This window comes from Astyanax mexicanus, chromosome 20 (genome assembly GCF_023375975.1).
Source record: "Astyanax mexicanus isolate ESR-SI-001 chromosome 20, AstMex3_surface, whole genome shotgun sequence".
Classification (NCBI taxonomy): Eukaryota; Metazoa; Chordata; class Actinopteri; order Characiformes; family Acestrorhamphidae; genus Astyanax; species Astyanax mexicanus.
The window spans coordinates 17,703,799-17,720,695 of record NC_064427.1 but is presented as its reverse complement, the minus strand read 5'-3'; the positions used below and the strand labels follow the sequence as shown (position 1 = coordinate 17,720,695).

General features: G+C 39.0%; 1 protein-coding gene across 3 annotated transcripts in view; it reads left to right on the top strand.

Moving 5' to 3' along the window:
* igsf9a (immunoglobulin superfamily, member 9a) overlaps window positions 1-15,929 on the top strand; it is a 68,301-nt gene extending 52,372 nt beyond the window's left edge. The window contains exons 14-22 of one of the 3 annotated variants that reach the window (XM_049468627.1): window positions 1,544-1,725; window positions 1,930-2,147; window positions 3,376-3,460; window positions 4,623-4,787; window positions 4,957-4,993; window positions 7,032-9,512; window positions 11,339-11,475; window positions 12,824-12,972; window positions 15,085-15,929. In XM_049468627.1, coding sequence (XP_049324584.1) covers window positions 1,544-1,725; window positions 1,930-2,147; window positions 3,376-3,460; window positions 4,623-4,787; window positions 4,957-4,993; window positions 7,032-9,512; window positions 11,339-11,475; window positions 12,824-12,963 — 3,445 coding nt within the window. In that variant the 3' untranslated portion in view covers window positions 12,964-12,972; window positions 15,085-15,929. Of the gene's footprint in view, window positions 1-1,543; window positions 1,726-1,929; window positions 2,148-3,375; window positions 3,461-4,622; window positions 4,788-4,956; window positions 4,994-7,031; window positions 9,513-11,338; window positions 11,488-12,823; window positions 12,973-15,084 lie in introns of all 3 variants that reach the window. The other 2 variants (XM_022685316.2, XM_022685315.2) reach the window with 2 other exon arrangements.
* The last annotated feature ends 968 nt before the right edge of the window (window positions 15,930-16,897 follow it).

The window sequence follows — 16,897 nt, the reverse complement described above, 5'->3', positions numbered from 1 at the left end:
CTTATATTAATGGGAATCACTCCCTATTATAGAAATAGTACACTCATATAAGAGTGCACATACAGCATATTGCCAAAAGTATCTGCTCACTTGCATTTCTGTGTTTGGTGATATGATTGTTTTAAATGATCTTTCATTTGATCATTTCTTATCATTCTCATCTTTTTCTTTATTTTTATATTTTAGAAATTCTTTACTTTTTATGTGTATTTTTTCTGCCCTCACGATACCAACGACATACGGACACATCTTTAATCCAGCTGCGCCATTCACAATCGATAAAATAGAGCCAATAATCTTTAAAGGTCTCATTTCATCGTTTTTTCATTCATTTTAAAAAGTCTAGTTGTGTATCTAGTATGAATGAAGCCATGTGAGCCATTTTTTTTATTTAATTTTTTTTTTATTTCTGTTTAGCCCTGCTTTAATTCACTGGATTAGTGGTCTCTGAAGAAAGACAGGATTTTGGCTCTTGCTCATGAATATTCATACATGCAAATATATCACCTCTGATTGGCTAACAGCACTGCAACAGAGAATGTCTACCTACCTTCCCCCCTACGGTCAATTTTACAGCTCTAAAACTCAAAGAACAAAATTTTTCAGAGATACAGCCTTAGTTAAAAAAGATATAGTGGATACAGCACTGAGTGATAGATAAAGTTAACCCTTAAACTTCACTTAACCTCAGACTCTCAGGGAGGTGAGCGTCCAAGAAATGCTATGATAACATTTCTTTTAGCTAAACTAACGCTACTAACCTTTTACCTCAGACTTGGTGATTCAGTGCTTGGACAGTTTCACCGCGTGGAGGTCCCAGAGTTCGATCTATATCATAAAATCCAATGTGAACAGCGCCCACTTTGACGTCTGTTCTGTTGACTTGTGTTACCTTGTCAAACCATGCTTGTCTAACTAGTGTATATTTAAGGTCTCTCTAAAACGCAGAATCAATCGGAGATCCGATTTAAACCCACAGCTACTACTAACACAAGAGAGCTAACATTAACTAGCTCTGTAAACTGAGCTGTAAACTGAGCCAAGGTGAGCGAGGCCATAAAGTCACTGGTTGACGTAACCATTTTACATCTCTCTAATCAACTCGTATTTCTAAGGATTTTCTTTTATACTACCTACTTCAGACAATGAAGGCAGAAGAACAGTTTCATATGCAGCATGCAACCTTTAAGCTTTAGTTTCCTGGGATGACTTACTAAGTATATTTAAGTGTATGTAAGCATATTTAAGCATATGACCACATGTAAGACATGTAAGTCATTTAGGTTCGTAGAGGGTTCGTTCGTACCCAGAAACAGCTACAGAACAGCTATAGAAACTACAGCCCGCTAGATACTCATACGTTTTTTGCAGTCATGTCATTTGACTGCCGTCCAGCTGAAGTAGAAGTTCTTCTCTAATTCCGGAGGAGATGTCCTCCCGATCTACTACCAACTAATCCAATCTGAAATAGGGCTTATAAGACCCTCGTTTTCTCTTTTTTTCTCTCTTTTTCTCTTTGCTTATTCTGTTTCTATCTCTCCAGGCTTAAGTGTACATGCTCAGCAGGGGATCAGCAGGAGTGGCAGTCTGTCCCCGGCCCCTCCTCAGGGACCAGCCTTCTGGTCGACGGCCTCCTTCCGTCCACAGAGTACCAGTTCAGCGTTCTGGCTCAGAACAAGCTGGGCAGCGGCCCTTTCAGCGAAATCTCCGCTGCCAGGACCCTGGGTAAGAAGCAGCACTCGTTTAACAGCTTGATAGCACTCAGCCTCTGGATCCGCCGCTGCCCCACGCCGCGCCGACCCGGTGTCAGGCCATCTGTCGGTCTGTGTTCTCCACGCTGAGAGTAATTGAATTTCTTCCTGCTGCCGACTCGTCTCACAAGCTCGCGGAATTAGCCCTAATTATTTTTTCATTTCGCTTCCCACTCAGACGCGCTTCCTGTGGAGTCCAGGCTCCAGCCTCCCACGCTGCTGTCCTTCAACCGGAGCGCCGAAGGAGTTTATCTGTGGTGGGCGGCGCCGTCCGCTCCCGAACCGCCGATCGACAGCTTCATCCTCCAGTCGCGGCTGGAGGCGGGGCAGTGGCTGAACCTGGACGAGGACATCGGCGTGAATCAGAGTGAAATGCTGGTGCTGGGGTTGCAGAAGGTACGTAAGAGTACTGATCGTGGAAGTGGGTGCTAGCACGCTAGTTATTTATAGCGACGGAAACGGAAAGTAAAGTAGTCATGCAGCTCTTCTGCACAGGAAGTCAAACTGGATTGAGTGAGTAATCTCTATAAAGCTAAAGCACTTACGGTCGGTATAGAGCAATGGGAACTCCAATACCTTTTTCTAGTGGCTTTGACTAGTGGGCCTGATTATGATAATGATTGCCTGGCTGGAAAAACACTACACACACTACCACTTTAATTCAGCTGGACAATACATATTGAATTGCAATTTAAAAATTGGCAACAGTGTAATTTTAGTGTAAGTCTATGTCACTAGTGTTACTTTAATCATAAAATGTACTTAAGCAGTGCGGTTTTACTGGGATTTTACTAAATTCACCTCAGTAGGACTATTATAAATATACATTTAACACATCAGTGCAATTTTACTCATAAATCTACCTCAGTAGTGTTATTTTATTTATAAAATGTATGAAAGCAGTGCACTTTTTCTCCTGGGAAAACACTACACACACTACCACACTACTACATCAATAAAAGAGTCTATCTACATTCGCCTGCATTCTCTCTATTACTTACAGTGTAAAAAACTACCTTAATAATAACTTAAAACTTAAAATAGATTTCTTTAATCAGATCTTTTTTTAAGTCAGTTGAACCAAAATATTAAATTGCACTGTATAGCAAGTTAATTGCCCCGACTAACATTTTAAAGTTTTTTGTTTAATGCTGGTCTGACTACAAGCCAAGTGGTCCAGTGTTCTAAAGCTCTGCCACTATGATCGGGAGATCGCTGGTTCAAATCCTGGTCATGCAACTTGCCATCAGCCGCCAGAGCCCTGAGAGAGCACAATTAAGGCATTTTTACAGTGCGATTAGTTGATTGATAATGTAATATTGTAATAAATATAAATATAAAATATGCTATAGTTTAATACCCAACATGATTCCTGAGTGCAAATTCACAAAAATAGAAATATAATAGAAATATAATACTGAGGTTGACAGCACCAAAATATGTTAAATTTAATATATGTTTTAAAACATTGCATTCAGGAATCATGAGGGAAGAAAATTTTGGAATGATTGCCCACTTTTCCTAATAATTTCTTGCAGTATGTATTAAAATGTGTGGAACATTATAAACTGTACAGCTGTATTATATAGGTAACATATATATATGCTTCTTTCTGTCTCTACAGAACTCGAACTATGAGCTGAGACTCCTGTCTCGCCGAGGACATCAGCTGAGTCCCCCCAGCCGCTCCATCAACGTGTCTACCTCGGGTCAGTGCCCCAGTCTCCGCCAGTCTTCTGTTCTGGTGCTGAGTGTAATTGAGTTAGCTCTGGATCGTTATGGATTATTCTCTTTATTCATCCAGTTGAATTGTTTAATTTAGTGTATTGTGCTGTTATGAACCTCATTCAGCCCAGGTCCTGTAACCCCACTGACTGGATTAGCTGATTAACCCTATATAATCCAGTGCAGATACAATACTGTATTGTTGCTGATGGACAAAAAAAAATCTGGTGGCTTACATTATATTAGAACTTTACAATGAAAGGACCAATAGAAATGATCCAAAATGAATACATACCAAAAATGTAATACCGAACATATGAGGTTTGCCAATTTGTTCCACCAATGCGTATGTTACAGAGCCTTTTCTTGCTTTTCTAAGAGAAAAGCTATTACAAAACTGCAATTTTTATTTATTTATTACAATTTTGAGTTAGTTATGAATCTACCTCAGTAGTGCTATTTTGAGCAGTGCTAGTCTCATCATTACATTACATTACATTACATTTCATTTGGCAGACGCTTTTGTCCAAAGCGACTTACAATAATGAAGTATTAATCATTAATTAATCATACATTAACCTCAGCAGTTCTAGTCTCATCATACATTTACCACAGCAGTGATATTCAAATCATGTATTTACCTCAGCAGTGCTGTTTTAATCACACATTTGCCACAGCAGTGCTATTCTAATCATAGATTTTCCTCAGTCTTCTATTCTAATCATACATTTACCTCAGCAGTGCAATTTTAGTCATGCACATACCTCAGTAGTGTTTTTTTAAGCAGTGGAATTTTACTCATAAATTCACCTCAGTAATGTTATTAGTGCAATTGTTTTTGCTGCCTCCTGATTTGAGAAGAAACGCTTAAGTATGGCTTAAAAATTAAATATTCCTTCTAAAGTAATTTCACTTGTTCACTGGAAGCTCTTTTATACCATTTTCGTATGAATATTTTTGATTAGCTAAAACCAAATTCTTCTATAAACTTAGTTTTTTTTGGAGATACATGTTTTTTTTGTGTAACAGTGACAATATATGGTATTTGATATACAGTATTTAATTGGTTTGTTAATTGTAAGAATACTGCTGTTAACAGGCAAACACAGATTATCTCCATTAATTACACACTTTCTTCTATTACAGACTCGGATCCGACTAGTTCCCGCCTCCTGGAATTCGTTCCCCAGCCTCTATTGGCCGGTGTAATGGGTGGGATGGGCTTCCTATGCCTCGCCCTTCTATTGGCTTTGGCCACGGTCTGTGTGATAGGCCACAGGAGGAGCCAGAGACGCCGAAAAATGATGGAGGGTAAAGAAACAACGCTTTAATACGATCTAGAGAAATTCCATCGCCTTATAGACTGAGCTCTGGTGTTCCCATCTCTACACAAGGCAATGAAAAGCAATCATCATTTCAGTTTTCATCATTTTACCCTGACATTCATTCATTTCCGTGTCTGGTGTCTTCCCTCATTCAGATCTCCCTCCTGACACGTGTAAAAGCACATCCATGAAGTAAGTGTGAATCATATCACGTCATATGTCATAATTAAGCCCATTACCCTTTGCTCTGAAAGCTAAGCTCTGTGAATTGAAGAATGAAGAACATTTCTTGGAATCCATTATATTGTATATTGTCTAATTGTGGGGAAAAAAGCTTTACAATACATGTGTTTCACAGAAAATTAGGTCTGTCACGATAATCACATTTTGACTTCAATATCTTTCAATATATGGATAATAATTATATGGAATATTTTCCCATTATTTGAAGCTAACAAGGACAACTTATTACCCAGGTAGCATGAAGAATCAACCCAAGCCTGGCTAAAGTATGACAGGATCAGTTCAGACACAACATTGATCATGCAGAATTGGCCAAAATGTAGTTTATACTCTGCATCCGGGGTGTCGGCACATGTAGCATGGGCTGACTGCTATATTATACTCAGCAACCGGGGTGTGGGGGATAAAGCATGGGCTGATTGCTATATTATACTCAGCAACCGCAGTGTTGAAACATTCAGCTTGGGCTGACTGCTATATTATACTCTGCATCAGGGTGTTGACAGTTGTAGTCCTCGGCTTGGAATAGATTCAAGCATTTGGGCCAAAATTGGGTCGAGGTTCAAACTGGGTCCTGAATGTATGAATAATTTTAAACCTAAAGCTCTGGAAAAAAAGAGAGCACTTAAAAACGATGAGTTTCTTTGATTTTACCAAATTGAAAACCTTTGGAGTTTACTTAACCCTTGTGTGGTGTTCGGGTCTGTGGGACCCGTATTCATTTTTCATCAAATGATACTAAAAAAAAATATTTTTTTTCAAACTCATTGGCATTGGCTCATTTTTTGTGAAAAACATATATCAAAACACATTTTCGATAAACACACACTGTACACCCCCCCACTCCTACACATTTATATTACATACAGTATGTTTGGCCAGGGGTTAATAAACATTGCTTCATTTGTAAATTTGAAACTAAACAAATTTTCTACTCATATCTTGAGTTTAATTCATTTTCTTTTACATTTTATTAAAAAACGAAAAAAAAAGAGTAGCACTTTTTGAAAGAAATGTAACATAAGAAAGGTAAAGGGCAAATATTAACCATGTAAGCTGTTTTTATTGCTTGCAATTTAGGTGAAGCAAGCATGTGTAAAGCATTTTAATGTAAAATTGCTTAATTTTGCTGAATTAAATACAAGTAACAAAGTGAATGAGTAACAAAAATATGAACACCACACAAGGGTTAAGAGGAAGATGGATGATCACAAGCCATCAAACCAAGCTGAACTGCAATTGAAATGTTTGCACCAGGAGTAAAGCAGCATAAAGTTATCCAAAAGCAGTGTGTAAGACTGGTGGGGGAGAACATGACAAGATAACTGTAACTAAACTCTTGAAACTTTATGAATATGAACTTGTTTAAGGTCTAAAAGCTTAGACCTTAGCCATTTCTCATTTTCTGCAAATACATGCTCTAAATGACAAAATCTTTTTTTGGAATTTGGGAGAAATATTGTCCATGTTGACAATGTTGATTTTACTCAAACATAAACCCATAAATAGCACAATCAGAGAAACTGATTCAGAAACTGAAGTGGTCTCTTCATTTTTTCCAGTTCTGTATTTTGGGCAGCAAAAGGTTTCATGTAAACCTTAATAATTGTTGAGTTTATTGCTGTTAGCAGAGTGTGAGTGCATTATGTGTTAAGCTACATTATCACTATTTTAGTGTCATGAAATTGCAAGTCTTAAATGACAATAATTTATTTATTTTTTCGCCTGGATATTGTGACAGCCTTAATGATATTATTTTCAAGTATTACTTTCATTAAATCTCTAAATCATAAAAAGGTATATCCGCTTCTGTAATTTTCCATCACAAAACATTATACAACAGTAAGTTGTATAAGTACAAGATCTGTACCTGTCGTCGAGCTGACATAAATGAAAACTGACAAATCCACAAATCACAGAGGGTAGCTTTCAATCAATGATTCATGCTTTAATCCCTATTCCACACTCCTATTCCTATCTCTCTCAGAGCTGGCTCAATTCCTGACAGCCCTGACAGTATCTTGAAACAGAAGCTCCTTCCACCCCGCCCACTCTCCGGCTCCACCTCCTTCTCCTCCTCGGACCACTCTTCCCTTGGCAGGTCCAGTCGCAGCGAATACCATAGCCAGAGGCAACAGCTTTTACCTCGTGATCCCCCACGTTCTTCCCACAATTCCCTACCTGAAAGTCATCTCCACATCTCCTCTAACTCCCCAACCTCCCCTGTGGAGTTCATTCACCGTGGCCCAGATGGTCGCTTTGTGGTTGAACCTCACGACGAGCTTTGCAATTCGGCTCCAGCGAGACATGCAATCCCAAGGCAAGACCTTCAAGGTCATTCATCAAGTGGCCCGGAAGGTGCCACGATTCGCAAATCCCAGTCATTGTGTTACAGAGATGAAAGGAGGCATCCTCCGTTTGTCTTGTCCGTGGACATGCCAGCTTGTGGATCAGATATCTTCCGTCCTAGTAGAGGACAAGCAATGACTAAACATCTTTCACTTCGTGGATACTCTTGCCAAGAAGAAGAGTTGGCAATTGGGATGCCCCAGGATCAATCGAGTCTTTCCTCGGAAGGTAGCAGCTCTGTACTCTATCCAGAGTCAGCCAACTGTTTTGGGAAGATGTCTTTGAATCGAGAAAGCACACGTTCCACCGCAAGTACCTTGGTTCTTCAGATGGAGCACGAAAGGGAACAGGGTAACCTCAGTCGCTGTTTAAGGCTCGCCCAAGAAAGAGAAGAACTGGAGCGTGAATTGCGCAAATACAACAGCCTCAATAGGGACACTCCAGTCAAGTATAGCAAGAAAGGTGGATCGCTCAGAGTGGAACGAAGAAGGGTGGACCCTGAGGAGGAAGAGGAACAGGAAGCTGGACAAGTCTGGACAAGTAGGGGATCATTGGGAATGGGATCTTTGCATAGGAAAGTGTTGTCCACCAGAGGGAACTCCTTACCTACTGCTTCCAGAGGTCCAGGTCCAGGAATTTCCAGAGCTGCCTCTTGTATTCCGTGGGAAGCTAGACCACCTATGATACCTATAATGTCTTCCAACAATATGGCAACAATAGGTTTTGAGCATCAAAGAGCTGATTCAGAGTCCTTGGAGCATTGTCACTTCAGCCAAATGTCAAATCACCCAATGTCATATCACCAAAGGTCCAAAAGCCTAGAAAGAAGGGAGCACCAAAAATCACAGACTATAGATCGAAGGCGGCGGAGGCGAACTTTAATGGAAGGTCACCTTGATGCCCTTGATTCTGAACACGGAAACCCTACTTCAGAAGGACCTTATTCCTATTATACTGCAGATAGCAGTCCAAGAATTCCAGGAACCTACAGTCTCCACAATCAACACCTAATTGTGCCCAACATGAATCAATCCATTGACAAGCAGCAAGAAAGGAATGCAGAGAGGCTCATAGGAAATGTGCAGGTTGATTGTGCCGATTCTTGTGTGGAGATGTCTGTGGATGAGCCAGAAGAAGAAGAGGCTCGAACTCCCCTTTCAGTTTCAAGGTCCACAATAGATCACAGCCACGACATGCTGGATTATCAACGACCGAGTTTGCATCATCTTGAAAGACGGAGTCGAGCAGAAATGGAAGCAGGCAGCAGAACTATTCAAAGAAACAGCAGCAGAACTCTTCAAAGAAACCAGAGAAGAGACCTTGAGCAATTGAGCAGCCAATCGAGCAGAACCTTGCCTTCCAATAGGCCTCCTCACTACAAAGCTCTTAGCGTGGGTTCACAACGAGAGAACCATCACAAAAGTACCCCGAGTTTAGATGGCAAACAGTATAACAAGCAACAGTTTCTCACACCTGATGCCTGGATTGACTCGTTAAGCTTGAGTCAAAATTTGTCTCTGTCTCTTCACACCTCTTCACCTTCATATCCTACACATCCCAACTCAGAGGAGGTACAGGACCACCAGATACGCCAGATCTTTCCCAACCAAGGGAACAATTCACTTGTGAATTCAGAAATTGAGCTGCAAAACTCTCCAGTTCTCCGTCTCCAGAGGTTCTCGCCTGAAGAATCCCCTGACGACTCTTTTTTCCCGGATTCCCAACAGCATGTCATCTCTGAGCGTCACAGTCCAACCACTTTACCAATAGTAGAGGACTCCAACTGGTCCTTGTCTCACCACTGCCACTCTCTGCCAGAGCAAGCCAGCCAAAGACATGTGGAGCAGGAGGAAGAAGAAGAAGAAGAAAAAGAAGAAGAAGAGGAGGAAGAGGACAATAGGCCTGAGGTGGATGTGGAGATCCAGGGGTACCCAAGCATCCCAGAGCCCGAGGGAAGCTGCAGGAGCTATGCCAGCCAGAGCAGTGGCAGGGGGAGCCTGGATCATCCCAGCAGTAGGCAGTCCCTATCTCTCAGCCCTCCACTTACCAGCTCCCCAGAGACGACGGAGGAGAGCGACAGGGACGACGCAGCCCCGAGAGGGACAGTACTAAAGGAATGGTGAGTAAAGAAATGTTTATTGGATGTTTATACATTTATATCCTCTAAAAATAAACACATAGTTTGATCCCCTGTGTAAAGATTAGAGAACAAGAAATGTCCTATTTACTTTCACTATGGTACAGATGTAGGTAAACACAAGTAAATACACAGCAAATTCTGTTTTTTGGAACAAACTCCCTGAGAGTTTTTATCAACTCATTTTAAGTGTACAGTATATGCCTGACCGTCAAATACACTCTATGACAGAGATAAAGTAACTCTTTTCTGGGAGTTTTTGGCCTTTTAACTCTGTTCAGGAGTTAAATCTCAAACGTTGTGGGAGTTAAAATATTTATCCCATCTAGAGTAAAATACAGCTCTCAACTGCTAGAGTTAATTTTACCATAAACTCCTTCATAGTGTTAATAAATGATGCAATAATATGTTATTAAACTAATATTTTAAAATCCTGGAACATTTAGTAGTAAAAATGACAACAAAAAGCATCATTGCTGAATACAATGAATAACAATTTCATACTCAACGAGTGTATGCCAGTGTATATTTTTTCATTGCATGGCAACTTTAATCCTGCATTTCAGTTTTCAGTACTTTGCCAACAACACTTTGACTAGGCAAAAAACCACTATATAAAATATCATGAAATACCCAATGGAAGGAAGCCCTGGTGGGCAAGACTACACACTGATGGTAAGCTAGGATTGGAGGATTGGAGTTCAGTCATGCTCCTCAAAACCTTGGAATAAACTCTGAAATAAACTCTACACCGCCAAAGAGTTTCCCTCAACTCAATTTGTAGTTTAAGTTGGAGAGTAAACTCACACAGTTTAACACTTTTAAATACTTTTCATTTCTTATTTTTGAAAAAAAGTAATCCTTTCCTGAGTTTCTCACTGTTAAATCTGAGTTTTTTTAAATCGTCTTTTAAATATGATATTTCAATTCTGGCTTGTTGGTATTTAACCTCCTGTTACCTTCAAATTTTAAACAATCTTCATTATTGGGCTTATTTTGACCCAAGCAATTTAAACTTTTTTTAAAAATGCACTTACGTTTATTTACAGTAAGCTTAGATTACTGAAGTTCTCCAGCACTAAGGCTGGAGCATTAGCGGCTGAGGGCTCCAGCAGTGCTAGCCTAGGTTAGGAGCAGCCTACAGGCCAAAAATTCTCACCTCAGAACAGGGAAATAGGAAGCATTGATAGTGTAGTAGCGTAGTAATGCTAATAATACTCCAACAGTGCAAGCCTAGGTTAGGAGCAGGCTACAGGTAAAATTCTAAATTTTACATGAAATGTACGATATACAAAAATCAAATCAAATTCGTAATTAAGATAATTAGGCAACATCATCAACCGTTACATAAGATATACATGTAAACATGTAAACACAAATTAAAGTTAGCCAAGGGGAAATGACTACACACCGACGGTGAGTGTCAGTAATGGAAAGAAATACCACATAAAGGGCATAATTTCAATAGAAACCACACAACTATTTGGGTCAGTGGTCGTCCAGCTCATCGGCTCAAAGATGCTCCTTGTCCTTCAGAGTATTAACTGACATATATATCAAAATAAATTGCTGCGCCGTCGTTTAAAGTTTAATGGTGTAATATCTGAGATTCCTGACCCTCTCAGATGCGCCGTGGCCTTTCCCTGGTAAAGGTTGGCCTTCAGGAAGTGCAGCTCGTCATTAATTAAACACCATGCTTTTAAATACTGCATGTGCACCTCCAGTCCTCACATTCTCTCTCTCTCTTTCTCTCTTATTCTCTCTCTCTTTCTCTCTCTTCATTATCTGTCTGTTCACGTCGTCCCCAGCCCCAGGAGAGACTCGGTGGACGAGAGTTACGAGTGGGACTCGCACTATGCGTCCACGCTCCCCGCGGACGCGAAAGCTTCGGCCGGCAGAGGCGGATGGAAGTCTGGAATCCTGAGCGAGGGAACGCTGGACGAAGGTGGGATGAAAGGTGGGAGGAAAACTGGTGATTCAGACAACTCTGGAAAGATCTTCTCCCAGTTAGAGAAACAAATCCGCAGGGAAATTAAATAATTGTGTAGAAACAGTGGCAGAGCAAACTTACAATCCCTCTCCATCTGTCTGATGATGATTATCATTTCAGTGTCTCATTATTCTGTACTCTTTAAATGTATTTGTAATTATTTAACTCTATTTAAAGGAGAACTTCTGTGTAAAATAGACTTTTGTTGTAGTAAAACATGATAAAAGGTACTTACCTTAAGTAAATAGCACACCTCCGATCTCCCACAGCTTTCTGAGATCCAGTAATTTTGTGATTTTTGCCCAGCGCTCTTTACAATGGCCGCTTCAGGGCATATTTTACCCCGATATCCAGTAGCGGAGAGCGGAGGTGAGCTTTTTAACAAAGGTTAGTACTCTTTATCACGTTTTACTACATCAAAAGTCTATTTATAACCAGAGTTCTCCTTTAACTCTACAAAAAAAATGCTTGCAGAAGTGCATTTTAAGAGACACAATAAGGAACTTCTAAGTCAGCAGTTCTCGCCACTGGGTGGTGGTGTGGGGGAAGCTAACTAAGTTAAATAAAGCTAACCTAAGTAAACAAAATTGTAAGAAAAAAGATGGTAAGACTTTCTTTTAAATTTAAATGAACACTGGATGTTAATCTACACAGATTTCTCTGTTGAAAACTGTTTATTTGGGTGAGTAAAGCACTTTCGTTTATTAACAGAGGTAATGCTCACCTCTTAACGGGAAAATAGCAAGCACGGTTAGCAGGTAATGCTAATGCTACTCCAGCAGTGCTAGCTGGGGTTAGGAGCAAGCTACAGGCTGATAACACTCACCTCTGAACAGGAAAATAGCGAGCACGGTTAGCAGGTAATGCTAATGCTGCTCCAGCAGTGTTAGTCGAGGTTAGGAGAAGGCTACAGGCTGAAAATTCTCACCTCTGAACGGGGAAATAGCAGTTAGCAGCTAATGCTAATGCTACTGCAGCCCCAGTGGTGGAGAACTAAACTGCAATTCCTGAATAACACTGCAATTTGGCGGAGTGGCTTTACTGCCTTACAACCTGACTGGTAAATATCATACATAAGACGCACTGACGATTTTGGGAAAATTCTACTACTACTTTTTTCATTGCTTCACATTATCACGAACCTAACTAACTAGTAAAAGGATCAGTTTTTAGTAATGAAATTTACAGTGTAGGAACTGGAATTAAAATTATTGTTTCCAGCTTCATTACCTGGACTCACTGTCTGTTTCCTGGGTTTTCTTTTTGCTCTCTCGTCTCGTATCTGTCCGTCTCGCGGCTCCAGGTCTTTTCCCCTCGGCCGGTTTGATGGGCGCCGTGCCGGTGAGTGTTGCCCCGAGCTGTGAAGAGTCTGACCTGGCTTGGGACATCCTGCACGGATCCACGTGTTTCCCAGACCCAGAGCAGGACGGCGTGCTATTCTGAGAATCCGTGGTGAGAACATTTATGTATGCAGTCTGCAGTACCACTCAAATGTGCCTTATATTTCCATTTTTACAGTTTTCACATTACATTGTATCTGGTAGCCTTTCTTCCAATGTGTCCAAAAACAGTATGATGGTTCATGATAAATGGATGAATAGAAATGCTCCAAAATTGACTTTAATTAAAGGTTTATTTGTTATTTTCTATTTTTGAGGGTTTATTCCTTTTGTTGTAAAGTGGGTGTGGGTGGGTTTTGGCTTGCATGTCCTCAGTGCTCAAGAATGATTATTTTAAATGGTTAAAAAAACACATTTTCTTAAAAAAGTATACTTTCTTAAACCTTTTTTACTATATAAAACTATTTTTATTAAAATAAAATGATATCAAGCTGTTTAATCATTGGCGTCCTTAAATTCCCTTGAAGAAAATAACCGTTTACATCATCAGTGAATCACAACCCAGCCTTTATACTGTTTTTTTTTTTAAAGGCACACTTGCAGCAGAAAGTTCAGCAATCAATAATAGTCATTTAATAGATTCATTTTAAAAGGGGTCATGTGTATTTTAGCAAAATTCACATTTTGCGTGCTTTTGTATCTCCACTTGGGTCTCGACAGCCCCTAAAAAAGGTTGTGAATCTCAGGCAGTACACAGCAGGATTAGCCAGCAGACTTCTTCTGAGGGCGGGATCTGTACACACAAAAGCTAGACATCATGCAAATATCCAAAGAAATCTAGATCTATCAGTCTGACTTCAGTTTTGGGACTCCAGCGAACCACAGTGAGAGCCATTATCCACAAATAGTAAAAGCGTGGAACATTGGTGAACCTTTAATTTTGCTCGGCTGACCAAGCAAAATTACCCTAAGAGTGCAGCGACGACTCATCCAAGAGGTCACAAAAGACCCCACAACAACATCCAAAAAATTGCAGGCTGCCATACTTGCCTCAGATAAGGTCTATGCAGTGACCTCAATCAAATCAATATTATCTTATATTTTAGATGTTTAAAGTATTGTTAGTCCTTGTTAGTCCTAGTTCTAGTAGTGGGAGCCATATGTTAAAAAAGGCATTCCCACCCACAGTGGACAGTGCAGTTGATCTCATTCATATTATAATTATGATGTAAAAAATCTAGAGGTAAATAAGTTTGGTCCTATGGCTAGGATTTTGATGTTTTAGACCAAGTGAGACTAAATTAAACAACTTAATTAAATTATTAAAAGTAAGAGTTGAATATATTTTAGTGTTATTTTAGTGTTAACTACACACATATATAGTATATAATCTACTCCTCCACCAGTCTTACACACTGCTTTTGGATAACTTTATGCCTTTACTCCTGGTGCAAAAATTCAAGCAGTTCAGTTTAGTTTGATGGCTTGTGATCATCCATCTTCCTCTTGATTATATTCCAGAGGTTTTCAATTTTGTAAAATCAAAGAAACTAGTTTTTAAGTGGTATTTTATTTTGTTTAGAGCTGATTATATAATATATACAGCCAATTTAAGTGGTCTCTTATTTTGTTTATAGCTGTATATATAATATAAAATGATGGCTTTCTTTTATTTTACCAAATTGAAAACCTCTGGAATATAATGTTGCTATCCAATGAAAAACATTTATCTCCAAATCAGCAACTTTACAGGAAAGAGAAAAAACCTTGTAAACTTTCAATGGAAGTCAATGTAAAAAGAGTTTATTTCAGGTCATTTTGAAGGGTTTCTATTGGTCCGTTCATCAAGCAATTTTGGCACAGAGTAAGGGAAAGTTTGTCTGTTCAAATTATGTAGTAAACTAAAAATCGACAAAAATGAAGGTAAGTGTTTTTCATTGGACAGCGACGAAAATCAAACAGAAGACGGGTGATCACAAGCCATCAAACCAAGCTGAACTGCTTGAATTTTTGCCCCAGGAGTAAAGCAGCATAAAGTTATCCAAAAGCAGTGTGTAAGACTGGTGGAGGAGTAAATTATATAATCTACTTAAAAGATTTGAAGAAACAATTTGTACTCATATTTTTAGTAAATGTTCCCTAATTTGAACAGGTGTGTATTCTAATGTGATTAAATTAAATTATTTCATTAAATTATTTGTGCTTTTTTATCTGTGTGTATCAGTGCATCCTCCAGTAGAGACCTCGTCTTCTAGACTGTATCTGAGGTGGTCATCACACCATGCCCTGATGAACTAATCGCCATTATGGGACTCTCCACTCCTTTTCCTGAAGATCCAGTGGAGCAGAACCAGTCAGTAAACTACAGCCCAGTCTTCCCTTCTGAAGAGACGTTTACGAGACGGTCCCTCTGCAGGACGTTCAGCAGGATCTGGGCTGTTTCTACAGCTTCTCTATTCATGTTTAAAGAAGTCGTACGGAGCGCCGGGAGGAAAATCAAGGAGAATGTTTTATTAGAGAACTCCATCACCATCAGGCTTTGTAATGGCGATAAAAGGATATGTAAATATGAAAATATGCAAATGGAGCCTGGATTATTGGACTATGCTTTTTATTTCGTTTTATTTATTTATTTTTTTTTGCTCAGTTCTGTTGGAACTTAAAGACTAAACCCTATTTCATCACAGTTCAGCAGTTATTTAATTTTTAAGGGTCATTATTAATAAATGACGTGCCTTTTGTGTCTACAGAATAATGATTTAAATTTCTTAACACAATTTAAATACAAAACCCTGTGTAACAATGTATTTTTTTCATTAGTATGCAGATTTACACTAAATGGGTGCATTATTACACAATTATTACACAAATTGAGGAATAATGTAAACGTTTTATGGACTTTTTCTACATTTTTTGTACATGTTTTCTTTGATGTGGGGGGTGGGTTTTGTCTTGCATGTCTTCAGTGCTCAAGAATAATTATTTTTAATGGTTTCTTTAAAAAAAAGTATACTTTCTTAAACCTTCATTGAAGTATTTTCATTCAAATAAAATATCAAACTGTTTAAACCTTGGCGTCCAAGAATTCCCATCCATTTTTATCCTAGGGATCATCTTCAAGGGCTAACCCCGCCCCCTTTAAGAAAGTAACCATTGACATCATCAGTGACATCACAACCCACCTTTATACTGTTTTATTTTTATTAAAGGAACTAAAGACACTTGCAGCAGAATGTTCAGCAGTCAATAATAATAGTTTTACATTACATTACATTTGGCAGACGCTTTTTACTTCACAAAAGGGGACCTATTACACAAAAAAGTCACTAGGACAGTACACAGCAGGATTAGCCATCAGACTTCTTCTGAGGGAGGGATCTGTAACTACTGTCAGGGGCAAGTCAGCAGATGAGGGAGATGTAAGAACTTAAGAAAATACTGTAACCTGTTAACCACGTTGAAGCTTGCTTTAATGTTACAGGGTGGACGCATGCATGATAGGAAATAAAAACGAAGTAAACATTTTAAAATGATTAAGCTGGAAAATATTAGTATGGATGAAGTATTAAGTATTACATTTGTAATATTCATAAATGTGATACAGTTGAAAGAATGATTTTTGAACACACTTTACATATTTCAATAGTAATTTTAAATTTTTTGTGGAAAATTATTTCTTTAAGTAATTATTGTAGTATTGAAATTTTAATTGTAATTGTGTATATCGTCCAGCCCTAATTCAGACTGTATTGAATGAAGAATAAGAACTTAATAACTTGCTCATTTGTGTTTATTGCTATAAAGGGCTACTATAGAAAAACTGTCCCTTTTAGATTGACTAACATAAAAAAAGTTGAGATAATCTTTTTTCTGTTAATTTTTTTAGAGATACAAGGTTTTTACTTGACATAGTGTAACAGGGATATGCAATATATATGATATGCTAATATTCTGTCCATTCTGTGTGATCTACTAACTCATACCAGCTGCGACACAGATCACCGTCCACTTCCTGTCAGCTCGCTCTCTCAGCCCAT